Source organism: Phaethon lepturus, unplaced genomic scaffold (assembly GCF_000687285.1).
Source record: "Phaethon lepturus isolate BGI_N335 unplaced genomic scaffold, ASM68728v1 scaffold8075, whole genome shotgun sequence".
Lineage (NCBI taxonomy): Eukaryota > Metazoa > Chordata > Aves > Phaethontiformes > Phaethontidae > Phaethon > Phaethon lepturus.
Genome location: NW_010538352.1, coordinates 133,630 through 161,199, shown reverse-complemented (window position 1 = coordinate 161,199; position 27,570 = coordinate 133,630). Strand labels below are relative to the sequence as shown.

Sequence of the window (27,570 nt, the reverse complement as noted above, 5' to 3'; positions counted from 1 at the left end):
CGCTCTTCCTGTCCTTCCACCACAGCACCGTCAGCGTGTCAGGGCAGAGGTGTATCGCAATGCAGAAGGGTGCTCACTGTCATCCCCCCTGATTTCATCTTACAGGCAGAATAGCACCATATGCGTGACTTAAAAGCATCACAAACAACTGGCCATCTATGATGAGAGACAGTATGACCCTCGTACCGCTTCTGTGATATTTAAAACATGATAAATCTGATTTAATGGGGTGGGAAGCAATGTTTCAGAGTAACAGCACATAAAAAACTGTTTAACTATTAATTCCTTCAAAATAACCACCCTATCACTCCCTCAATACAGGATTTTGCATTTCTGTTATTGGTAAAATTAAGTCTATTTACAGCTGTTACTGCACTGCATGTATTATGGTGCAGACACATTCATAGTGGGAGATAGGCTCTTCTTTAATAATTTTGGGCAAGTGATAGACAGTGGAAGTATAGCTTAATTCTAACATCATACAGTAAACTGTGGAAAAAAAGACCATGATGTTATAAAGTGTAATTCTAGTGTGCAGTCTCAAAGGACACCAACAATCAGAATGTTTTAAGCGAGAGTCGTTACAATGCCTAACAGTTATGTCCATTAAATGGAACTATTCTTGAAGTTCAAAACATGGATTATCAATAGGGAAATTATTTTTTAAATTTGCACGCAGATCTCGCATTTTTGAGAAGAGATTAAAAGATAGTTTTAATTTCATTTGCCAACATTCTCAATATTTATGCAAGTTATGACTGCCTCTTAAAACTGAATCCAGTATTATCAAAGAATATAAACTATAAGAATATGTTTAACAGAGAGGTACCCACAGTACTTGTTTTTCAGCAAACCCCCGTCAGTTTTACTGCACAGACCAGATAAATTCACAGGTCTATGAGTCCATTTGCTAATCCTAGATCCCTGTGTAGCTGATAATCACCAGATGATGTATTTTTACTAGGCTTCCTTTTACTGGCAAGAGATTTATCAACCTCTTAAACATGTAATTCCCAGAATGAATACTGAGTCTCCCAGACCATCAGGTACCATAATGGAGACATTTTTAGTTCGCAGAACAGAAGAGAAGACTGCTTGCCGTGGTGTTTGCAGGGCACCAACGATCTCCAGACCAGTTTGCAGGCCAGGCTGATTTTATTTGATACAGCTGCTATAAACCCTGGCATTTCAGCTACCTAGTGATGCTATTACTGGTTTAGTATTCCCTCTAAAGACTTTAATGAAAGTTTAATCAGGACCTAAACTGACGCTTGAAAGAAAAAAGAGAGAGACACGATTCTTGAGAAAACAGTCTCAAAAATTATCTTATACATGGAATATCAGGCAGACACCCATATGATTTGTTTGATTCTCTCATCTTCATGAACCAGGGAAAAAAGGGAACAACACTCCCCTAAAAAAAAAAAACAACCAAACACAAGTATGGGAAAAATTCTTTCAATTATGACAAGAGAAGCGCATAAAAATTTCACTCGGAAAAAAGGGAACAACACTCCCCTAAAAAAACAAACAACCAAACACAAGTATGGGAAAAACTCTTTCAATTATGACAAGAGAAGTGCATAAAAATTTCACTTGTTATCTGTCTCCACTGTATGGGACTCTAAAATAAGGAGCATTTAGAGACAAATTTATAGCTTACCTTATCAGAAGGTTTGAATGGATTTCCTTGTCCACTTATTCCACCACTGATACTAAAACCAAGGCCAGGATTCTTCTCTATCCTCACACAAAACTAGGTTAAAAAGATATGGCAAGGTGAGTCAATGCCAACGTTAAAGCCTATCTAAATAACGGCATCTTCTTTGCATACAGAATCACAGAATCATTAAGGCTGGAAAAGACCTTTAAGATCATCAAGTCTAACCGTCAATGCAACACCACCAAGCCCACTAAACAATATGCTGAAGCGCCACATCGACACGTTTTTTGAACACTTCCAGTGATGGTGACTCCACCACCTCCCTGGGCAGCCTGTTCCAAGGTTTGATCCCATTTCACACATCCCATTTCACCATTAAGGAGATGTGTTTTACTGGCACAATACAGTAAAAGTCAGTAGAACATTGTTATAAACTGAAAGTATTTTCATGAGTTTAGCATGCTGCAGTGATACCGCAATCTTCACAGCGCTGCATGCATTTTTGCATGTATTTTAAATTTTTATTTTCAAGGAGAAAAAAAAACCTCTAGACTATTGAAAAAGCAGTTCAAACTGGCCAAATTTTTCACTTAAATGTTGGGATAAATCTGTTAATGAGGCTTCATCTTGTGCACATTTGTTTTTCCAGAAGGCGTGGAAATGCTCAGAGATCTTCAGACCATTGTTGGTATCAGGGCCACAGCCCCGACAGCCTGCACTGAGCACCAATAGTACAGTTTTACAAGTGCCTTACTCCAGGAAATAGTACCGAATCTTATCTTTTAGCCAGGAAGACTCTAAATGGCATTGGGTAATTGAATATAAAATAAAAATGACTTCACTGTAGCTTAATGACTACTCATTGAGCCAGTCTGAGCATGTACTTGAGCCACAGAAGCGATTCCCTCTGAATCTCAATGCAATACTCGGGGACTTAATACAAGCAGCTACTTGTGTGGATTGACCAACACTTTACACAAGAGAAAGGTTTAACTAATGACTCTGAACTTTATTCTGCAGGTCAGGTGCCTCAAACAGCTACTGCAATCATTAATGCCAAATATAATGGGGGTAGGACCACTTAATGAAGTAGCTCGCCAGCACCCGTTTTGTCAGACCGGGGGCACTGGAGCTCCAGCTGGCCTTTCGCTGGGCTCCACTGGAGCAGCTAACACGTATCTGAGATCAGTCTTGCCAAATGCGCTGCACTGCTAGCACTGAGCTGGGTCGCTGGGGAATTGGCAGAAATCGCAAATTAATTCGGTCGGACCCAGTGATGTCAGCTCAGCTCAGGAGCTTCAATGCCAAATCCTGTCGCTTGGCCAATCCAAGAAAAAAATGGCATCAGTCCCTGGTGCTGGGGAAGACGACAGAGCCGCTCGCCCGCCTCCAGCTCAGCCGTACCCCGCCATGCTGCCTGGCTCAGCTGCCCAGTGTTAGTGCCCTAGCTCCCTTCTCCTGCTGCATACGGGGCAGGAAAAAACCAGAAAGCTTTTGTCCAAGTGTTATGTTATAGACACGCTTCCTCACCTGCTCCTGATACGCATCCGTACTTCTCTGACCCTTGGTCTGGATTAAACACCGCCCTGTCTGAGGTGCTCGAGAGCTCTGCGAAGAGGGAATCTGAATAGGCAGCGGTGGCTGAAACTGCTGAATGGTGACTTTGTTCATGTTCCCTTCATACTGCTGCTCGCGGCTCCGATGCTGTAGGCTTTGTGATCCCATTAAAGTCTGGATATGGCTACCTGCCTGTGGGTAACGTAACCCGTTAGGCCAGAAATTCAGGAAGCTGAAAAGAAGCAATTATTACAACTTACAGAGTCAAGTAAAAGCAAACCTCTTAAATCATACCAGAGGTTTGCCTTTTGACCACAGTTGGAAAAAACCGTGATTAAAAGCAGCAAGGATACACCCATTGCATTCAGTGACCCTAGGAGGTTTAAGGGAAATCAGCCGTAAAACAGTATGTTTCATAAACAGAAAATACTTTTTTTCGCATGTCACGATATATGCTTCTGCTCAAAACGTTTTGTGAACTGAAAATATTTAATAAATTGAAGTAGGGTGGATTATTCATCACAGCACACTCTGAAGATATTGGAACGTTGTGGGTTTTTTTCTGATTTCTAACACAAATACAGATGTTGGCCAGTATTGTCCGCTGTATGGAAAGCATAATCAATTAAATCCTATGCCTGGTCCTAGTAACAAATGTGGCTTTTACAAAATGTAACTAATCAAATTATCAAATTTCTCTGATCATATCTACTGATTTGAAGCTCTAATATTTTGTGAATATATGTGAAATACTGCATTTACATTGCCTTGGCCTTTTGATACTCTCAGAAAAAAATGGATGACTGCTACCGTTCTTCTGTCCGCTCCATGCCCCTTGCCTTTCATGTTTGCAGCTCTATCTAGCAGGTGAGGTTTGCTTTCTGTATTCTGTTCTTGACATGGTAAAGTTGCGTACTTGCTTACTCTGCAATACAGAGTCTCTATTTATGCACATGAAATACATAAATATTTGAGGCAAGTCTTTGCAAAATAAATTCAGTTGAGACAATTTTATACTTTTCGTATTTACAGGATTCAGATGCTGTTGCTTATAAATAATCACATGTAACTTAGGCCTAAGAGAATTAGGAAAATTCATGCTCCATCGTAGGATCAAATACTACTACCTCCATGAAATAGCACACCATTGCTATTGAGTTTTTAGATTATATGGACGCATCTACCAGTGCTATTATTTGAACAGCCTGAATGTGAAAGAGCATTATGATTGCATGTCTCAGTATCTCCAAGTTTCTATGGACAAAACAGACCTACTTAAATGGTGTTTCACATTAAGTTTACACCAGCCAACACCACCATCACGTCTCATCACAAAGGTCTAATCCTCAGTATTACTGAACCTGTATGGTCCTGGGTAGAAGAGTCACCAATTGTGAGACTGTAAAGTCTTGTCTAAAGTCTTGTCTAAAGACAAGATTAAATTTAATACAGCAAAAGATCAAAACATTTCTTCCCCATCGGCCAGTCACCTGGCCTTGGAAGTTATAGCAGCCAGGGCATTAGAATTAATTGCTTGTTGCCATAGTAAAAATACATCTTAATGTATTTCCAAGATTTGTCTGCAGAACACGTCATTAATACAGATACGGTTGGAGCTACTCGTGTCACTGAACAGAGAATCCCAGCAAGACAGCAGAGACTGTGGGCAAAACTCATCTGCTCTGTCTTACTTTTTTGCTGATGACATTTGAAGAAAGGGACTAGGTAGAAACATGCCTGACAGTTCTTCATTTTAGTACAAGAGGGACAGTCTCAAAGTGAGTAATGATAGACTTACTCCTCGTGCCCAAATCTTCCATCCTCAGACTCTTCTTAAAACACAGCTCACCTGTGTACATGAAAGTGCTTAATAGACATGGACAAACTCACTCCAAGGACAGCCTGGTGAAGTCAGTCTGTACTGCAATCACTCCATTTTACAGGTCAGAGAGATCTTCAATTCAACCAAAATGAGAAGGGAAGAAAATGCTCAAGACGGACTTTTTAGCTATTCATTAACTGTCTATTGGCAACAAGCCGTGCCTGCAATGGATTGCTGAATCCGTGTCACCCTGCACCATGGAGAGGCAAGGTGAGCAGGTGACCGTGTGCAGGACAGTTCTGTACTTCACGTTGTGTCCTACACATCACAAGAGGATCCCAAAAAGCAGAATCTCATAAATTCTGCTATTTGCCGCAGACATAATCCCATACCCACCACAGCAGTCCACAGCAGGTGCACCGTCTGCCTCAGAGGAAGAAGTCTATTTCAAATACAAAAAAAAAAAAAAAATTGTGCTTCATTGAAAAACCTCAAATCTTCTTTATTAGGTCAAACAACATCTGTATTGAACAGCAGATGCTGGGGAAATGGAACAGAAGGAGCCTCCATGCTCTCAGTCGTGGCTAACAGAAATACTCCCAAGTCAGAAAGGGAGAGAAATGGTGACTCAGACACTTGTATGTCCCAGTTTTGAGGCAGCTGCCTTGCTCCAGTTCCATAGCACATACTCCTTCCACATCCACCAACACCATTCCGGCCCATGCAGGAGTCTCCAAGAGTTTTGCATGGCTTCAACCTTCCTGCGGGCTGCTGTGACCCCACAGCAGCTGCAGAAGAGGCCAACTAACACAGTCCTACGCATTCCCAGATCTGTGTAGCTCATCCCTGCACCCAGGTTGGCTGGCCTGATGTTTGTTCATTTTCCATCTTCATTCTCACTTTTCAACCTCTCTTTTTCATAAAGAGTGATTTCCAGGCTCCGTTTTGGTGAACCCCCGCCATACTTCTACCCCTTCCCTTTTTATGCAGGAGCAGCTAACTCAGACTACAACTGATTTAATGAGGAATGTAGCTGACTTGTTGACATGACAGAAAAAGTCATCTTCCAGGATGCATAAATATTGTACTCTTTTAATAAATCAGTGAATTATTCAATTTCAAGACTAAAATATCCAACTTTGCCATAAGAGAAATAGCCCATAAATTATGGGGTGACCACATAAATGATCATATTTGAAATAAAACTAGCATTTAATCTGTATTCTGAACAGCAAAAAGGACAGAAACAACCACTCACACCCCACATAATTATGTAGTGATTCTCACCCTACCTAACATAAATAGCCGTCACTACATGTATGTGTGGATAATTTAGGAACACGTTACTGTGTCTGTATGTACTACATCAGCCTGAGTACATAGTCCATCTGTCTATAGTACATGCTCTTCCCCTTGGAAGAACAAGTCCTGGCTTTTCTTCCAGTGATCTCCCAAGTACAGCTCTACCATGTAGTGACTGTTCTGCACGAGCCCATTCACACTAGTACTGTTATGTTGCTGGAAAAGCACAACATATACTCTGATTTATATTTACATCATTTAATTGTTTGTTATGCTGAACTTCATAGAAGATTTTCTGAGTCTGACTTCAAGTAACTGCTGCTTTTTAGTCCCCAGATGCTGGGAAACCAAGACACTCGAGGTCACTTTCAGCGGAGAAGAGATTGTCTTAACAGCACGTTGCAAACCACCTCCTGAGGATGGTGGGTAAACGGTTTTCAGAATTCATTTTCTCACTCCTGTTAATAGACTTTGAAGAGATCATATCACGACTTCTTGTGTATTCACACTGTGGCTCTTGCTGGGGGCGGATAAGCTGTCTTTCTTGGAAATGGGAATTATTTATTCTGCAGAAAAAAAAATCTCTATTATGCAGACTGCTTCCCCAATTTCATCTGTTTCATCTGTATTCTCTACTTTATTTACCATCCACCACAAAAGTTAATTATTTTCAGCTCACTGTCCAATATTTACAGTATAATTAAAGTAGCTGACAACAGATGTAACAATGGATTGCTCCACTAAATTAAGCAGAATTCAGTACGGTTATGCAATGTTTGTACTTACCACATCTGAGCAGTGAGATACTGAAATACTCAGAACGAAACAGAATCTGCAGTTTCTTATTATAGTAACACTGATGATGCACAAATGCAAGTCATAGACTGTATTAGATTACGTGAATGGATAAACACAGGTTTTATCCCTATACGCCAGTGAAGATAAGCAGTAACTCCCCTTAAATGTCTTATCCCAGTTTCTTGCATACCAGAGGATAAAGAAACCCTGCGAATAACTTGGCTGTCAGAGCCAACTCCATCAAACAATGTCAGGGAGCCTTCCTCCTCACTCTCGTGTGCCTGGGAAGGGGTGTCTGGGCTGCTCTAGGTGCTATGGCTTTCGTCTCCCATCTTCAAGCAATTCTCTTGTACATGTGTATCTCTTGTCGCTGCTTTTGTATGAAGGCTGTCTTGGATAAAAAGATGTGAAGCCGGTAGGGAGATATTTGCCTCATCAATGCCGGTAGTTAATTATGCTACAGAAGTTATCAGTGTGCACATTATGACTTTGACACCAGTTTTATCACTCGTAAGACTTTACTTCAGGATTGAGCAGGACCAATCTCCATATAGATAACAATCAGTGTCATTATCACTGCTGAAATATGTGGCTCCATCCTCTAAAGCTGATTGCAAACACAGTTTAGTTTGTCAAGATGCTCCATTCTCCAGCTTCATGATTAGGTCATCTAAAAATGGCAGTTTCTCAGCTGATGAGCAGAGCCAAGTTGGGGCTGGGAAAGAGCAGCCAGTGTTTTCATTGAAACAGGCCAGATCCGAGTACTGGAATTTAGTACCTACGGCCACAAGGCACTAGAAATTAGAACCCTTTCTAGTAAGTTTATCAGCAAATGAGGTGTGCCTAGGATGTCTCTGCCAAAACGTCTGTGACTGTCCAGACACTGGGCTGGCCTCCATCTCAACACATTTATTTTTTGTCATGAACTGAAGAATGTAACTGAAATGAAAAATGTGAATTGAATGAAGACTTTTCAGGACAAGAGGGAGCTGATGGCTGTCTGATACGTGCAGGAATACACCTGCCAAGCCCACTGTGCCCATTTCACACACTAGAGACGTAACTACCAGCATCTGCATAAATACAAAACCAGGCAGCAGGCATGAAAACACCATCCTTAATTCATAATGATTACCGCTTTAAACTTTAATACAAAAACATGTGCTTCCCAAACCTGTCCTCATTAACCTGTTCTTCTTCCACTGACTCGCTGGGAAAAGATGACGACCACAGCTATGTCAGCTGCTTGGCTCGTGCCGCTTACCTTCTTCGTGACGGTGTCCGGCGGCACGTCCCGCCGCCCCAGCGGGTAGGGGTTCCACTGGCTGCTCACAGACACCTCCTCCTGCCCGTTGTCCAGAATGCTGCTCTGCTGCGACGGGGTCTGTTGCAGAAATGGTAGGGCAGCCTTTAGTCACTGTCACACCATGACAGAAAGTTCTCTCTTCATACTTATTTCAGTCATCAACCCAGTTAAGCTGTAACAGACTACTGCTAAAATGGAAATCCTTTTACATTTCTACGGTATTTCTTTAATGTGTAATCATATTGCTGTGGCACTCTCTGCAAGCAGGAGAGCTTGAAAGATATACGAGAGAAATAATGAGAATAATGAATGATGAGAGAAAAGAGTAAATTAATTTAACGTAACTCATTATTTTCAGAGAAACAAATTTTGGCAAAGATCTATATTTAAACGTGCAGTCTGCCATTAATCATTTGAGTTAAAACTTTCTTACTGGTCATTCATGCGTCAAAAACTTTTTTATTAAGTACTTGCCACCAAGATTTAATTATATGCTTATATTTTCTTCCGAAAATATTCCTGAAAGGCAATATTGAACCTGTGGCTACCGTTACCTCACGCTATGCTCTGTGTACCACTGTGTGTGGCGTGCGTCTCACAGACCTCTCTCTAGGCTATGTCTGGTTTTGCTCTAAGTTAACAGGGTATCATATGTACCCTATTAACCAGTAATTAAATGCTTTCATGAATATGAATGGACATAACACACATTTAAAGTTTCCTAAAGAGCTTGATACTTTAGTTGTTATTTTCCACTTTTCTCTCCTTTTATACACGTTCCTTCTTTGTCACTTTTCCCCCTGGTTATTCTACTCCTGTTTTCAGTACTTTTGAGGACATGCATACTTTTTCTGTCCCATCCTGATTTTCTGTTATCTGTCTCTCTTTCTTTACCATAGATGGAAATTTAGCTAACACGGGTATGGCTTTTTGTGTCAGACTTTCCAAAATGCCAACACTGTACTACCACTGACAGCACTTAGCATTATGTCGTGCTTATTCAGTTAACTGCTTATTCAGTTCTGATTAATGGTAATCTCCAAAGAAAAAAAGTCTGTTCTTCCTCTCTCATTCAAGCAATTTTGTCTTCAGCTTAGATTTAAAAAAAATCGTTAAACACTTTTTTAGATGACTGAAGAACAAATGAAACTATTGCTTCGAAATATTAAAGCTGGTAACTGGTCAATCAAGGATGTTTTTTATGCAAGCTTAAAAATCTTTGAAAAGTAAATAGAAGTAAATTGTGATTTTAATCATACTCCTCAGAGGTTAAGCAAAAAAAAAATCAACCCTAATTATTTAAAATTAAAGAAAACTTTCATTATAATTCTCTCATCATTCAAGAAGTCTTCCGGAAAAATCAGGAAACGTGATTTTTTGTGTATTAAGAACCACTAGAAAAACACTTCCTCTGCTGAAACTACAAGACCCCGCTATAGAGGTTTCTTTACACATACTAAAAATGGAAAAATGAGACCAACCTCAGCACTTTTTCCATAGGTTACCCTCACAGCTCAGCAGACACTGGTCCCAGTGCCTGATGCAGCAGTGCTGCTGCGCTCTCAGACAGCACAACACCCTCCAACGCTGCGAATCTGAGCCCAGAGCCGTGCGCTGGTGTACGGGCACGCATGAAACCTGACGATATGGCCCTAAGTCCCTCAGACGCAGCTGAAGCGTTGTGTCCGGACAGGCCTCCAGGACCGCGCGCAGCCTGCCTGGACACGCTGCCAGGGGTTACCCTCCGGGACACACGGAGCCCCGTTTGTCCACCGGTCAGAATCTGGGTCCCAGTTTGGGCCCTGGTAGGGCTCTTTGTGCCTACGTAAACTCATGAATCGGCCATTCTGCCCTATTTGCTGCACGTCGCCACGTAACCCGCAGTCCAAATGGGGGTTACATGATCCGAGACCAGGGCACCAAACAGCTTCTAAAATGAAAAAGTACAATTGCAAAAATTTCTGCTCTGAGCAGTAGCAAAAAACAATGAAAAGAAAGGCCACCCATCATCTTTGTGATGCGAGTCCTCCCTTCCAGAGTCACCCGCAGACCGAGGTGCCCAAGGCCGTGCTGGAAACCTGCCCACCTCCCTGTCAGATGGATTTATACCACATGCTACGTGCCCTCCCCATGCAGAGACAGAGAGGATTAGTGAGGCAGCTTCCTAAGGCGACTTCTTTTTTTCCTCCTAAGTGAAAACGCCGATTACTCCTACAGGGAGGTGGTACTGTACACTTCCAAGAATGAAGTGCAGCAAGCACCACTGAAAGAATTGGGAGATGGATGCCAAAAATTGAAAGCGTTCTTCTGAAAAGTGTTTCTTTTGTCACTGCCGACAATGCTGTGCTGTTTGTATAAGTGACTGACTAATCTGTAGAGTTTGCACTCAAAATGGAAAAAGTATGAAGGGTTCTTTCTGCCTTCTCAATAAGTAGGAAAAATCTGTGATAACAGGTTTTTCTTTTCATTTTCTGCAGTAGAATGGATTTGTCTACTTGCAATATTACTCATTTACGGAGCTCAGACAGACTGCAAACAAACTACAGATCTGTTAAGTCTAGGTAAAAAATGAAAAGCAGCAGTTCAAACATTCTATACATGGAGTAGAATTGACGTAATAAACTTTCTCAAAATAAGTAATTGCTATACTTGATTTCCTGATCTTCCACTGGACAATTAGACCTCACTCATTACTCTCTTGAATCTAGGCCACAAGAAAGAGGAAGCAGAAGAGCTAAATATTAAGCTGCTGTGGCCTGGATTCATTAAGAAATGCAAAATCCTCTACAACATGTGAAGGAATAAAATTAAACAATAGTAAGCATTCAAATCATTTGTTCAACAATAATTTTTCACAGCTTTCCAAACAGTACAGTAAGAGAACACACCCCCTTCATGCAGTTCAGCATCACATTTCATATGGGCATGGAGCAATGAAATGCTGGTGGAATATAAAGCAGAATAATTCATATAAGACCACACCCCAAAACATGTCACCCTAAACAGTTTCATGAATTTCCTCAGACATCCATATATCAATATCCATATTCATCTACAGCCTAAAATTATTAAAGTGATATATAATACCTTACTCCTAAATGTGTGTAGAGAAATAGCACCATTATTTGGAGTTGATGTCAAATGGACTTCTTTCAAGGACTTGTGACAAGGATTATGCCCAAACAGACAAACAAATTTTTTGAAAGAAAAAAACAGTATGACCAACACCGGAAAGCTGTCTGTGTCCAAACACACACACATCTATGGTTAGGATTTGACCTAGATGTCATTAACTGAACAACAGAGAAGCACACACTAACACTAACACTTGTTTAAATCCAGGGACAGCTGAACGGGAGGTGTAAATGAAGTTAACAGTGTTCGGAAAGTAAGTTACAGCAGGAGAAACCTGACAATGACCTGTGTGTGTGCGTGTGCATTAACCTCTCTCTTGGTGATATATTAACACTGTTAACCTATCGCAGCTTTGCTTGGAGATCCAGGGTACAATGCACATGCCTGTATTAGTAAGCTAAGCAGTGCTAAGGCCTGTCGTCAGCCAACCAGCACAATCTGGTCATGTTGCTGCCATTAAATTATCTTATTTTTCTGAACAGGCTTGGATCTAAACTCTTAAATTGGGCACTGGAATCCTCCTTTGGGAATTTCTGGCCAGTGCTGACTCTGGAGCCCCGGCCAGGGATTGCCTGGGAGGGTGCCAGCTGGCCTGGGCCAAACCACGCCTGAGGCCAGGCCAGCAATTAACAGTGCAGATGATCGCATTTCAGTGCCTGGATCTGTGCTCTGTTACCCTTTAATTACAGAGATGTAGCTAATTTGTACCAACAGCTACTCATGCTAATGCAGTAAGACACTTCACGATGCTGGGCACTTCCAGCACCGCAGCAGCCCTCTGCCACAACGCACAATCCCAACAGTGCCGCCGCTTGCAAGTGTCTGCAGCTGGCTGCTGCGGTGACTGCGGCGTGGCCAGACGTGACGCAGAGTAAGGTCTCAGCACCTCCTCTCCGGTACTCTGAAAAAATTTCAGCAATGTCCCTCTCTGGCTTGTCGTATGTGCTTTTCCCATCAAACGTTTGTTTGGATATGATTGTGTATGTATGTATTGATCAACAACATATCGCTAATAGCTGTAAAATAAACAGTAAAAAAGTTATTTTCTTTCTATAGGCATTACTCAACAAAAGTTTAAAATTAGGTGTGGTAGGTATATACTCAAAACTCATCAACTCTTACAGCATACCCAATGTTCGTATGTTAAAATCCCTGTCTCTTGGAGCCTATTTAAATACATATTAAACTTTTCTGCATTATTTTTTCTAAGATCAAACAGTCACAAAACTAAACACATTCTCCATTTCTGTACATAGATTAAGTCATTGAGAAAATATAATGATTGCATCAGTCTGTAACACGAGAGCAGAAAGCAGTAATGACAGCCATGTGAGCTCCTTAATCCAAAAAGCAAGATTTTGAGTAGGAAAATTTTGTTACTATTATCTTTGCTTTTTGGATTGTGTACAGTATAAGCATGAATAATAGGCAAAAGCTAAACCAGAAAAAAGCAAGGATTATTATTAATTTATTTTGTAATGCTGGTATATGCTGGCTATCCCATACTTACTTTCGGTAGAGGTAGCTCTTGAAGCATTTGGTTTTCAAATTTAGATTTAGTCTGCAAGTTTAAAGTCATGCTTCTGCCGGCATGCATTGCTGAAAAACCTCCAGAGTGCAGCATGCCAAGGCTAACTGTGTTGTGTTTGTAAGCAGCGGTCTGAGTAGAGGAAACAACCACGTGACAGGATATGAACACACATGCTCATCGAATTAAGTATCACACATATATGGTTAATTTCACAAAGTTTTAGTTTAAGCAAACAAACAGTACCAAGAAATAAATAGCTTTTTGGTGCATGCACTGGGTCACACAGAAGCAAATACATTGCTAGTTATACATAAAATGGATACCATAAAAGACTTCAACGCTGACAGCAGATGAAATATGTTGTTATCTGTAGTTTGAAAATCGCAGTACATAACATGGTACAAGTCTTTATTTTGCAAATACGGCCAAATTTTGGTAAGTCTGCACAACCATGGGTGCGCCGGAAAACACATATCCAGCATAAAAGGGCATCAAAGGCAGAGGAAGAAACCCTATGCAAGAGGGCCCTGCACCATCTTCTGAGCTTTGCGACTGCTCCCTGGCTAGCAGCTGCCCACAAGGGACAAGCTTTGCTTGGGCCCAGCACAGCAGGTACGCAGGGCCTGCACCGGCCGGCACCTCGCGGGCCGTGGGCAGGTGGGCAACGACTTGTCCCGGAGCAGCTGCTGCATGACGGTGCCCAGGAGTTCTCATCTGCAAAATCTCCACCAGACAGCCCAGCTTCTTAGAGCTTTGGTTATCGTATGCTGCAAACAACTAGAAACTAGCTCGCTGGCACCTGCAGGGACTACTGTGAGCTCAATTTAATTAGATAAAATCACCAGTGTCAGCTTTCCACGAGATAAAGTATTTCTTAAGCAAATACATATCATAAACTAAGTGTAAAGACATTTCTGAAACAACACCTGTGAAGTGTTTATTTCCACCAGAAACGTCTCTACTTGGGCTGCACTACTTTGCCTAGGTATGATGTATTTTCCAATCAGTTTTATACAACACAAGGAAAATAGCTGAAGTAAGGAAAAAGCTTCAGCCTTCAACCCAGTTTTTAAAGTTTACCCATTTGATCCTTAATGATACTTTAATATGCATCACATCCGAGCAACTGGAAGGTAATGAATATATTAACACCGAACTCACGAGTATCTAGCGTAAAATAGGTATAGGGACACATTGTCAAACTAACTTATGCATTTGATGACAACCACTTCAGATTATGAAATAAATTCAATTCATGAAGTAGGTCATTAAATAGTCAAGATCATTATCAAAATCATGCTCTATAGTACTTGTACTCTTTTGTTTAGAAGGTAAATAAGCATAACTTCCTACTGCTAAAAGGAGTAATAATTATATTCCTTGTTAAAAAGTGGCAGAGATATTTTTCAGAGTTAAGAGATACCTTTAAATCCCCTCTGCTAACAGTGACATGAAAGCTAAAATACATTATTTTACTTTTGATCTGTGATGTTTTTCTTTATTTCCTTTTACTGCAAAGATGTATCCAGCATCTTTTAAAGCTCTCAAATCATTACTGAAGTGGTGGACTTCAGCAGCACGTTCCCATCTGTTGATAAGGAGAGACTTTTGTGTTTATCAGTTCAGACACTGCTGCAGCAGTAACTGTATTAGTAACGTGCACTGTGGTGCATTAACTCATGCAGAGACTCTTTATCACTCGTTTACCCGGGAATCCCTCACTCCAGCTGCTTTTGAGCAGCCCCCTTTGCGGGCCGGTTCCTCTGACACCAGTGCAAGAATTTCATTACTGGGAATTCTGGTGGTTACCACTGTACGTGCAAATAGTTTGAAATACCGAAACACACAACTAAAGGCATTAATTGCAGAGAAATGCCAAACATACCCTGTCTAACCTTCTAGCTTCTATATGTCTAAGTAGCTGTTGTCTCCAGTCAGCAGGCATTTTAGCACAGCTCTCATTTCCCTTCACAGGGGTAGGCCTTGTCTTTATATCACTGTTATCGGAAGGCTTGTCGCCATAGTTACCCAAGTTATAGTCTGACGGTATCTTTTCCAGCAGAGCTGCCATTGTAGGCCTCGCTGAAACTGGCCTGGTTTGGGACGTGCCATAACTCTCTGTACTGTAGCTTCTTGCAGACAACGGCCTCCTTTGTGTAAGGTTTTTAACTGGAAAGTTTCCAGTCTGGGCTTTCACTTCTTGGTAGGAAGGATGCTCGTCTTCGTACCTGCCGTTCCTCTTGAGGAACTGAGACTCAGAGACCGAGATACTGCTTTGGCGCTCCACAGCTCCTCGGTACGGAGGCCTGCCATACCTATCGCTGGGGGGCAGCTCATGGGGCTCACTGACTCTCCTGAACATGGACATCTCGGTGGAGCTGGCCAACGAATCCGCTCTCCTCAAGAACCCTGGCCGAGACCCCTGGCTCGCAAAGGGCGCACCGACCGCCTCCTCGTTCACTGAAGGCTGGGAGAAGGAGAACATGTGCTCCACGGGGGGGTAGCCACGGTACGCCCTTGGGCTGACTAGATCCTGGGGCAGGTTTTTACTCTGCTGGGGAATGTACTCAGGGTTGAGCTGGAAAGGTGGCGGTAGCCTCTTCTCCGCTGTGACCTCCACTGCTCCCTGCGGGTTGAAGCTTTGGTCGAACTGGTAGACTTTCTTCGTGACGGACGACTTCTGCTGCGGCTGCACCTTGACACTGCCATAGGTGAGCAGCTCGTCATCCAGCATGGGGACCGATTGGCTGCGGGACATGCTCAGCATGCCGTGCTCCGGGCCCAGGAGCTTGTCCACCCTCTCGTGGGTTCCTACAGTATCATTACCAGATGCATAGTTTTCTAAGGGTATATTATACACTTTGTATGTACCAATGTCTATTTCATCGATACTTTGCGACTTCTTAAATTTGTTAGTTTTTAAGTCCCTCAGCATCGGAGAAAGCCGTTCTGTACTCTTGCTGATCGAAATAACGCTTTTGGAAGGATCTGGGCGGCAGTGGAGATGGGAAAAGACATTTGTGAGACTTCTGTTAGCATTTGAATCGTGATACTCCCACGCTATTCCTGGAGTGAAAGAGCTAGTCATTTCAGGAGACTCTTTGACATGATCTTTCCGCTCAGGCAAAGGGCTGCTGGTGGGGGTGCTTTCCAGTTTGGAAGGAAAAGCTGTCCTGTCTTCAAAAGGACTAGGGGTTCTGGTCCAATTTTGCCAAGGGTTGGGAGGAGGCACTTCAGATTCGTGTGTGTTTCTGAGCGTCGGCTGCTCTAGCTCCAGGGGAATGCCAACTATCCTGTCTTGCCTAATCAACGGCCTGCGTCCGTGCGCAGATGTGCTTCTAGATTTCGTGCTCAGGAGGGGGTTAGCACTAGGATTCTCCACCGTGCTCTCCTCTGCAACGAACCCCGTGTTGTCGTAGTGCGAGCTGTCGTTCCAGCTGTCGGCGAAGGTGTCGCTCAGTGGGCGCCTGTCGGTGCGCTGCGGCAGGTTCCCCACCGGAGCGGATTCCCGCTGGCTCAGCAATGGCTTTGTTTCAAGGGGCTGTGGAAATGACTGTGCCAGCCTGCAAAAAAAAAAACAAACAACAAAACGAAACAAGATAAAATGCCCTCTATTAGAGTGTATAAGCAGCTATCAGAAAGACGCAATTATAAAGCAACTTAATATTCTCCCATCTATACTCTGGCTGTGGGATCGTACTATGAGATGTGCACCTTGTGCCACTGGTTTGGCATGAATGGCTGCAGCAGTTTTTTGCACTGGAGAACAGATTCTGTAAGTACATACACAGAGAAACTAAGAAGTCAGTCAAAAGTCCCGGGTGGCTCAATGCCATGTTCATATAAGTCCAGATGAAGATATTTTCCTGCTTTAAAAATAATCTTCTATCAGTGCAGGGGAAGATTTTTTTTGCACTTACATTATTCCTTCTTAAACAAAAATACCAGTTCAGCTTATGCATGTTCTCACCACCAAGATTTTATGCATCTCCAGTGAGCAGGCTCCAGCCTCTCTTTAATGGGGAAGAGCCTGTGGATGGAGTTTCGTTTAGGATGGAACTACACTAGGTGATTTATGGCAGGAACACAGGGCAGGGTGATCCTGGAACGGTACAAGAGTGTTTTCAGGTTGCTGATGGCCAGTGCAAATTACAAACTTTCAAAAAACTGTGACGTTCTTGGAGGTCCAGGGCAGAGTGAGGCTCAGGACACCAATAATATGAGAGACACAGACTCTGCTATCTATGCTAAACTACAGCCAGCTGCAGCTCAGGACCACACAGAGCAGAATAATTGCAGCTCAATTGCTAGGTGGTTTTAAATGCATGGTTATAGAACATAGTTGAAAAACCAGCTGTAGAATTACTGACATTTGTAGAGTATGAATGAGTGGCCAACTCCGCACAGCCTGGGCTTCACATAGCTATGTACACCTCTCCAAAATTGAGGTAAAAATGTTGTATTTTTTTAATTGAATGCCTTAACAGATAACATACGATCACTTTGAATGCATATGACAACGTAAGACGAAAGACAGCCAGAAGCTGTGTTAAGAAAGATGATCACACCTGTTTGCCCACAAAGAGTTATTCACTGCTTCTTTAGCCGTTGTCTGCAAGGACCCCATTTTAACATGCGCGTTGGAGGATCCTGAGGAAGCCTGAGAAGGGGAATAGTCTGAGTAAGTGCCTGAGGAAACGCTGTTATTCAGACAATGGATCTTATCTGCTTCAGACTCATCTGTCGATTCTGAAACAAAACACAGCAAATGTTTTTAGGAGGTGGTATTTGAAAACTAAACTCCAGAAAAATACATTTTTAAATGGATACTATGGAGAGAGAGAGACATATGTGCACAAATATGCATATAATGTATTTTAAAATCAGACTGAAGTGCAGAACATTTTAAGTAGCATGTCTGTCTGTGTACATTACATGTGCTTTCATCTAAAAGACTGTACGTCAAGTTAGTACCTTTCTTCTCTTTACCCAGAAGAACAAGTTTGGGTGGGTACAACGGAGTCTCTGGCATGGAAGGACGAAGTTCCCCTATCCTCATCTCACTGGCAGGATGTCCAAAGGCATCCTGAGAAATATAATAATATGGAGTAAACATCGGAAACGGAATCCACTTCAAACTGCAATGAACAAACATTTCACAGCCTTCTTTTCATGAATGTGACAACACACCAAAACCCCACCATACGGGTAGTGTCTAATCATGCTGCTTTGTCAGCTGAAAATTCTAATTAGTCCTACATAAATACGTGTAAAAAATTATGGTGATGTGTTCATTCTAAAATGTGGACAAAACAGATGGAACTTGCAAGATACATAAAGGCTGTGTAAACATTTTTGATGAAGTAAAGGTCACAAAAATGCAAGCTGCCAGTAGAAATAAAAATTTAGAATACACAATTACTTCTTATTTCAGGAGTAAGTATTCCTCATTCACTTATTTGTGTCACAAGTCCTTCCGTAGATTCAACTGTCCCTATAGCTGTATTTAATTAAAATGACTTTGTCTCTAAAGAGTTTTTTTCCTAAATTAAAACGATTCAGATTTCATAAAGTTGTCACTGAGAGTTCAGCAAATCTTGACCTTCAAAGACTGCTCTGCACAACTCTTTTGCTGTTCTACCTGGCAATAGGATATATACTGAAAAAAAAACTCCAAAGAGTTAAAAAGTGGAAAGAATGTGAGATGTAGTCTTAGAAAGAGGTATTTTAAATTAGGACAATTACATTAGGCTCATAGGATATCTAGAAGGGAATGTGGACACAAACAGGAAATCCGTGGCATTTCTTGAATGCCAAAGATGCTGACCTGAAGATAGGTGTCTTGGGGAGACAGGGCAGGGATGACACTTACTGGAGGAATGACACTGGTAACCTCAGGAGGGGACGTAAGGAAAGCGAGACAGAGGAACGAGCAATGTGGGAAACCCGCTTTGTCAGTGTTGGTGCATGGGCTCAGGGAAATGGAATGGAAAGGGAACTGATGGAGACGGGCATGGCAATACTGGAAAGTCGTGCCAATGCCAGTCAAGATCCTTGTGGGGAGGGGTACGAGAAACATGCATCATCTCGGAAGCACGAGGGTGAGCTGTGATTTTGTAGAGGATGGAAGTTGGAGAAGGAGACTATATAGTAAAAAAGAGGAAGTTTTGGAGAGATATTAGGAGAAAAGCAATAATTAGTAGTATAAATAAGGAAGGAAATGGTTACGAGAAATATATTTAGGAGGAAACTTACACTAGTGAAGACACTATGAGGATCTCTGTACCCTGACATTTTGTTGTTAAAGGTACTCCAGTGATTTTGCATAGTGAAGTCAATAAAGGAAAGAGATGTCATATTTAGAGAAACAATTTTAAATGGAGTACCAAAACAAAACCCACATTATTAAAATGTAAAATGCTACAGTATTTAAAAAATTTATCTGCTTTTACTCATAAGGAGAAAACTTTCTGAGATTTACTATCCATTAACTACTTTTTGTAGTAACAGCAGAAACAGATTTGTAGAAGCATTTGCCATGTGATTTATCCTTGAAGAGTATAATTATATTCACACAACAGATATTCATTATGTTAATATAATCCTTCTGCATTTGGTGTTCTACTGGAGGTAGTACCATACCAAAACAGCAAAGAACCGGCATCTTCACAGCCCATTTAATTAACATTTAAGCAAATATAGCTACATACCGATTCTTACACCGTGTAATAATATTCAAGACTTTAAATTACTTTCACATGCAGTGAATGGTATTTCTTACATAACACTAGTGATGTACATACAACTTGAAGCTAACAATAGTGCAACTGCATTTTTCCAGTGCAGCACAATCATTTCCTAGTGCAGTGTAACGAACTTTGCAAAACCATTTTTTGAGAAATAAAAAAGTGCACAGCATTCGCAGAGTGTGAAATTTTCCACCTTTGAAGCACAGTGCATGTTAAGTTTCTTGTTGTACCTGTGAGCTTTTTGTATGCTCTTCTTTCTCCTTCCTGTCTGGGATTTCCAGAGTCGACTTATGAGTGTTGTCTGTATCAGACAGGTGACTCTTTTGGAACTCATTATTTTCTCTATCTTGAACCTAGAATCCCAATATTGTGCCATGAAACTTTGGAAAGCTATAAGCTTAAAATAAAACTACTTGCTGTAAGATAGGAAGGACCAGCAGTTCCATTTTTGACATAATGATGAACACAGGCTTTTATTTCAGGTGCATGATTTTCTGAAATTTTCTATGTTGTATTCTTTTTTTTTTTTTTATTTCTTTTTAGCCCCTAGTCCAGCTATTCCAACAAAAATCAATACACTTTTGAAAGAACTAGTCTGGCATTTGCAAATATGCTATGAAAGTGAAGTATGTTGTAAAAAATCATATTCCATTTAATCCTACTCTAAGAGGACCTTTTTTCTTACAAGCCCAAGAACAAAAAGGTCACTAATAGAAAAAAAAAAAGTATTATTAACAGGAGCAATTCCAAGAACTAAGGGAAGAGACAAATACAATTGTGTTCTGTCAGAACCTATTCCTCAGGACTAACCAGAGAAAGATATAGGTAGAGGACAGAAAAATATGGTGAGCTGTTTCCCAAGAAAAAATACATGGTAAAAGCCATTAAAATAACCGGGAAACAGAAATATCACCAATTTTTCATGCTGACAAGAACATTAAACTATCATCTTGACAGATGGAATTTTTAAAATAACCTAACTCTTTAAGAGTCTGCTCACAAAGAATACAAAGCCACTGAACAGAGCAGACTGGGGCTTTGGAGAGTCACAGCAGGCACAAGGCAGAGGAACGCAGGACCATTAATGATGGATCTATTCCAGAGAAAAACTAAATATACATAGAGGGCTGGCAGCACTTCTAAACTGGAGAAGGCTAGGGCAATCTGAAGAATGACAAGTTGGCTATACAGAAGTGGAGAAGCAAAGAAATAAATGGATTAAGGCACATATTACTTGGTCCCGATTTTACTAAAACTAATGAAAGAATAAAGGAGATCACAGAAAGCGTAGGAACAAATGCAACCAGACAGCTATCAGAATATCCCTAGATACGAGCAAGACTAACTGAGGCATAGGCATCTTTCCTGAGAACCACAGTTAGTGGTCACAGCTATCAGAATATCCCTAGATACGAGCAACACTAACTGAGGCATAGGCATCTTTCTTGAGAACCACAGTTAGTGGTGTGGTTTTGTAACAAAGCCCCGCTGAGGCACTTAGCCACGTTAACAGTCTCCACACAGAGAATAGCCACCTCTCAGCCCTGTATGTCAATAGTTTCAAAGTCCCACTAACTAGTCTTCTTCTGACAAAATCACAGAACAAATTCTATCTGACGATCAGCATGTTGAAAGGCAGTCACAGTTCTGGATATTCTGCTGTCTAAGTTAGCAGTTATCAGACTGATCTAAATAAAATTCAGTCACCAATCCAGGAATGCATCGAGAGTCACCCCAAAACATGGGATTATCCCAGAAGAAAGCAGAGGGAAGGATCTTCCACCTGCTCCTAAATCTCTCCCACTCTTCCAGAAAGACCAGTTTCATCAGCCATTAAATTACAAAGGTTGTCTCAAACGGGATGTTAATGCAAGATGTAACTGAACTGGTGGAAGGAAAAATTCTGAATGTGGATATGGAATCTGAAAGTGGGAGAAGGAAGGAACCCTGACACAATTCCTACCTCCAGAGGTGATACAGCAACCAGCACAACGTGACAGCACTGATGCAATGCGCTCTCACCTTTTCAGTGTCAGCAGGCAACCTCAGACACATGATAGAGCTTTAAAAGGAGACATAAGTACATGAGGAACAAACTGGGGCAGAGGTAGTTTGTGGGACTCCACATGGAAAGACATAGTAGATGGTGGAAAAAAGTTGTCATCTGCAGGTAGGACATCATGATTGTTTCTGCCATGTGCCTCTACCATGCAGTCCGGTGGACCAGCAAGCAGTTGGAGGAACGCGCACACTAACCTTGCCTATTCAGGTGATCAGAAATATAGCCAAGGGGATGCATCTAAGAACTAACCAGAACTACCTATCACCAAAGAAATCAAAGTTAGAGATCCCCAGTCTACAAAGATGTATTTTAGAATGAAAATTTCCATTTCATTTTCAGTGGAAATGTAGTTTAATCTCATATGGCTAACCCTCTTAGCCAACATGGCCAGGATTCTGCCAAGATAAACTGCAGATGCTTATCCGACCAGTTGTCAGTCATGTACCGCAGAGGATGGGGGACAATCTCTTCTGTTAGACTTCTAATGTCACCCTCAATTATAAACCATGGAGAGGCTCTTGTCCAGCTCTGTATATGGTCTTCACTGTGAGGACAGAAGCCTCAGTACCGCCCGAGTTGCAACACCCTGATATGTGAATTGCTCTCCCATCTCTGGAGGAAACAAGCTTCTGTTGCTCTCTATCTGGATGGAAATGCACCCAAGTGCATACATCTCACTGAGGTTGCTGCCAACAGAGTCAGTCTCAGGCCTTCTGCAAAAAAGCCACTTCACAGTCCACCAATTATAAACCAGGCCTTCATGCCCCGTATATATGAGTTTGTACAGAGTGCCATGTCCACACATGTAATACTGCACCTCCGGAGTCCTCATGCAGGTGGGGACAGACAGAGCAGGAGCCTCAGGGGGTCAAGTGATGTCTTGGACTGATTTCATGGAAGGTACACTTTGTCTTGGAGGCAGCCCTGAATAATGCTCCTCCAATCCAGACACTTAAATAAGGTCAGGCAGAAGTCAAAGTAACTCAAAATGAACCTTAAGACATTTGACATCTTATTTGAAGAAAAATTTGAAGAAAGGTCTCTTGTGAATCAGACCTCCAAATAAGTAAATCATTATCTCCTTTTGCCTTTGACAAGAAGGCACCAAGGTCATAAACAGTCAAGATCTTTTGTGCCATGGAGACATCAAAAACTCTATAAGGAAGATACTTCTGACTCCTGGTAAAATATCGGTAATTCTGTTGCAAAGAGTTTATCAAGGTATGGACTTAAAGCAGATACAAATAAAAAATCTTTAGCATATATTCCTCTCTCAATGAGGAGAGACTGTCACTGCATTGCATTAGTGGAAAACAGCTCCCACAATAGACACATCAACTGAATCAATTGAAGCCAGGCATCCGGGGGGAAATAAAAGTGTGTAAGTCTTCCTGGAAAGGCAAGATGATCCTTTAAGACAATCTCTAAAACTTTCACTGAAAAACAAATGAAAAAGAACACTCTTCTCCACCCCCACCCACCCAAAAAACCCACACAGTAACAAAGTCAGAGGTTAAAAGGATAGAGGTCTTAATTTTGACTGAGATGAGATGAAGGTCTCAGAAGATGCAATATAGCTGAGGGGGTATTTTTCTAGTTGTTAGCACTAGCATCTGCATCAGATCACTCTGAGCGAATAACAATCTCTCCTTTTTACATAGTATTAATAAACCTGCTAGGAATTAACACAAAGGATGGAATCCTGCAGGTTGGACTAGAAAAGACTTTGTTTTTAATCCAAAGGTGGGAGTTATATAGAAGTATTTCCAGCTGATATCCATACATATCAAGAATACTAACTATAAAGATCTTAATTGCTGATTTGTGGTATTTCTCATTGTTTCTCATGGAAAGGCTACACAACACATTAAGTTATCCTAGACTGCTTTTTGTCTAAAATGCACATCTTTCAAAATTACTTAGGACAATGAAGATGTTTATTTTAATTGATGATTAATTAAGAAATTGTTTGCTTATTATAACTGAAGGTGGAGGATGACATAGTGGATTTGAAATGTAGCTTGTTACTTATTTCAGATGCTCCCTTTAGAAACAGTTTTGTGAAAAGAAATGTGTAAATTAATTGCAAGAAACCATCAGAAAAGAAACCAGCTTATCTGGCCTCTGAGAATGAAAAAGTGACCATTGCATCTGAAATTAAATTACCTTGTTATTAGAAACTGTCTTCAGTCTAAATCTATATAAGAACACACCTGCATTTTCAAACTGTATTTTAACTTGAGGCTTGAGATCATGTCTCCTAATTATCTGAAAAGCAACTGGAGCTTAATTACGTTTTATTTACTATGTTACAACTGAAGTCATGTTAATATCATTCACACTTTTTGAACAGTTTGCCATAGCTGCTCTTTATCTTCACGCAGGAAGCCAAAGAGAGGGAAATGTATACATCATCCTGCTTTACAGCCATAAAATGTTCTCAGTGTCATTATTTGTATGAATGACAAGAACACTTTTTTTCTTTTCTTTAGTTGACAAGACAGTTGCGTTACTAGCCTTGACATAGTACTAGCGAAATTAAAATCTAAAAAAGCTCCACCATCTTCACTATTATAATAATAGATGATGAAAAATACATCTTCACTGATATGATGGAAATAGCCACACACATCAGTTGCTTGTGGTAGAAAATTAACGAGGAAATTGCAATCACATTATTTAATTGCACTTCAGGAATTACCGCAGGGTCTTCAGCAATTCAACTATTTTTATAGAATGCTTTTTGTGATACTCATGCAATTAACAGTTCAGGTACGTTCACAGAAAAACTAGACATTATTATTTTTCTGGTGCAAGAGTGAATGCATTTTTATCAAAGAATGAAACGTAAGAATGAAATTTGTCTTCATCTTTTTCGATGTTAGAACACAGTATGTGGTCACACAAATACTTCAGAGTAACAGTAGTATTTTATGGTGTTGCTGCCATTTACTCTTTCCTTACACCTCCATAATGGAGGCTTCACTGGGCTTTGCATACTCACAGGGCGCTCTGCTGTGGCTCAGTTAACTGGGATGTTAACATTTTAATTTAACAACTTAATATTCAGTTAAGCAGCAACTAAACCAGTACAGCCACCTATTTCTGAAGCCTGCATCACCAGACACGGCCACAAGACCAAACACCTAATGTCTTTGTCAGACAACATTGATTCAAGTTCCACTTAAATAATACGTGTGTGTTGACAGTAGGGATAATTAAAACCTACAGAAAGCTGTTAAGAATGTTCAAGTTCAAAAGCTAGATGACACAAAATAAATTGTATGTGTTCAGCAACAACAGCAGAATATGCCAGATTTACACACTAAGAAAGAATTTAATGAGTAAAAAGGAATCATGGTGGAATTTAAGATTTCAGATTTAGATAAAAACATTAATGATTTTAACTTAAACATTTTAGTTTAAAGTCCTAATCAAAACTGTGCCTAGATTCGAAGAAAGTCTTCTGAAGCCATCTTAAGAGAAAACTTTAGTGGTTGTTTTTAGGAAATGAAAATGTTTAACTGTAAATAAAACACACAGCACTGCCCGAGCAGCTACAGTGACCGTTGAATATGTAAGAACAGCCAATCCATGTTAAGGATATGGAAAACTGAGGAAGAAAAATTCAGGCATACATAACTAGCCAGAGACAGGGATATTTCAAGGACAATGAATTTATCATAATGTTTAAATAACAAAGGAATGAAAAGATAATGGGATACACTTTTTTCCTCGTTTCTTCCTTTTGAACATTAAGACTTCATAAAGATTTTCAAGAATGCTGGTATTATTGTAGACCTGTCAAAGCTTATAAACTATCAGTACACACTGCCAGCGTAAGAGATTTCCCTTATTTATAAACTGTGCGGGCACAAAGTAAGTCGTTAGTGTGAATGTTAATGAGTAGATGCCCTCTGAGATCAAGCTTCAGCTATTTGTAACAGCTTTGCACAAGACTGCAGTATGTAGGAATTTACCTTTCAGTGACTGTATTCATGTCAGAATAGAAGACTGTTACTATGCATACTGATCCACTTCTGGCAAACCTGTTAAGGGCTTGATTCTGCAACTCATTCTATGTTGCTATTCAGGGGGTGCCTGATCTGAAGTTCCCTGCAGTCGAAGAAGCACTCCTGCCGACTTCATTAACTTTTGACAAGGCTAATTGGCCATCTACTACATGTAATGTGAATAGGAGAAGCAGAACCTAATGGCACAGTAGAGTCAGACAGAACAAACGGATCTGTCATTAACATATTTGACACAGAAATACACTTACTTAAGTCTGAGATGTAAATCATGATCAGGTCCATTCTCCTGCTAATATGCAAGTCTCTCCTATCATTAAAATTTAGGAGAGTGCTTGTATATATCAATACCAAAATTCAGATCTAGGTAGATTTAAAACCAAAAATTCAGTCTGATAAACTCAGTCGTATTGGGAAAAACAGCAACTCAATATAAAACTAAATTAACGTTATGGAATGAAACTAGAAACTTAGGTATGAAGTTCACAGCAGATGCAGAATATCATTTGATGGAGGTTATGCTAGAACCCCATCTTGAACTCTTGAGAGGAGCAACGATCCTTTTACATTACCTCCACTGAAATCTCCTTTGGTGCCATGGGCCACTTGTGCTCATACTTTTCTTTCACTGTTTGTTCACTGTTCACGGTTGGTGTTGAGTTCTCAGGCCGTACTCCATGGCTTGTTTTGCCCACCAGATTTTGAACTGATTTTACCATATTCTTTAAATCCTCCGGGTATGGAGTCGGATAACGTTTTAGATTTATTTCAACCTGAACATTCATAAAAAGAATTAAAGCACAAACACAAAATGAAAACAGCATGCAAACTAAAACCATGTTACAGTACTACAGCTAAGTGCAAATTCCTCAAATTTTTAATTGATCTATCTGAGGTAATGCATTACATATAGCTATCTTCATGGATTTTTGGATGGAAATTTGCTCTCAGTTACAGTATGTCAACCTATAATGGAATTTCAGTGACATAAAACAATGGATGGGAATGGTTACCTATAAGACTATCTTTTACCCTGTGAGAGTATTGTATTTTAATTCTACACTCTGCTTGAGAGTACTGACATATTAAATCACACTTTTTCAAAACGGTACTGGTGTAAATGCAGAATTAATTTAGCTATGTTCAGTGTACTGAATTAATCTGAATTATCTATGGCAGCTGAGAACAGAATCTGACCTAATGGAAGCTATTTGCTGTTGGAGATGTATAATGTTCATACATGCACTCAAGTGTAACTTACTCTTTTCTTATACAGAAAATACAGAAAAACAGACTCAAACCACTACAGGAAAGCCACCCTATGTCATACTGAATAGTACTTTAACTGACTGATAGACCTACAGATTTTCTAGCAAACTCCACATTTTAAGTTTAAGTTAAATTATAATTTTTATCATGCAGAAGTAGAGAAACATTGTATTTCCCAAGTCCAGATCAATCCTAATTTGAAGCAATGCTACAAAATCTCAGGCTTGAGTGAAAGGGGAAGAGTGTCTGAGAAGGCTCATGAGTGATGTCACCCCTCATCATCTGGCAAGACACGACACTATCAACAAATTGCTCTGAGGAGATGGTGCAGCAAATGACCACATC

General features: G+C 40.7%; 1 protein-coding gene across 1 annotated transcript in view; it reads right to left on the bottom strand.

The window, feature by feature from the left end:
* Positions 1–27,570, bottom strand: part of LRRC7 (leucine rich repeat containing 7) — a 101,287-nt gene that overhangs the window by 5,718 nt on the left and 67,999 nt on the right. Inside the window, exons 15-22 of the mRNA XM_010286768.1 lie at positions 26,529–26,729; positions 18,089–18,200; positions 17,683–17,863; positions 15,000–16,677; positions 13,094–13,243; positions 8,407–8,526; positions 3,194–3,412; positions 1,664–1,756 (exon numbers count right to left, since the gene is read on the bottom strand). Coding sequence (XP_010285070.1) covers positions 1,664–1,756; positions 3,194–3,412; positions 8,407–8,526; positions 13,094–13,243; positions 15,000–16,677; positions 17,683–17,863; positions 18,089–18,200; positions 26,529–26,729 — 2,754 coding nt within the window. The remainder of the gene's footprint in view (positions 1–1,663; positions 1,757–3,193; positions 3,413–8,406; positions 8,527–13,093; positions 13,244–14,999; positions 16,678–17,682; positions 17,864–18,088; positions 18,201–26,528; positions 26,730–27,570) is intronic.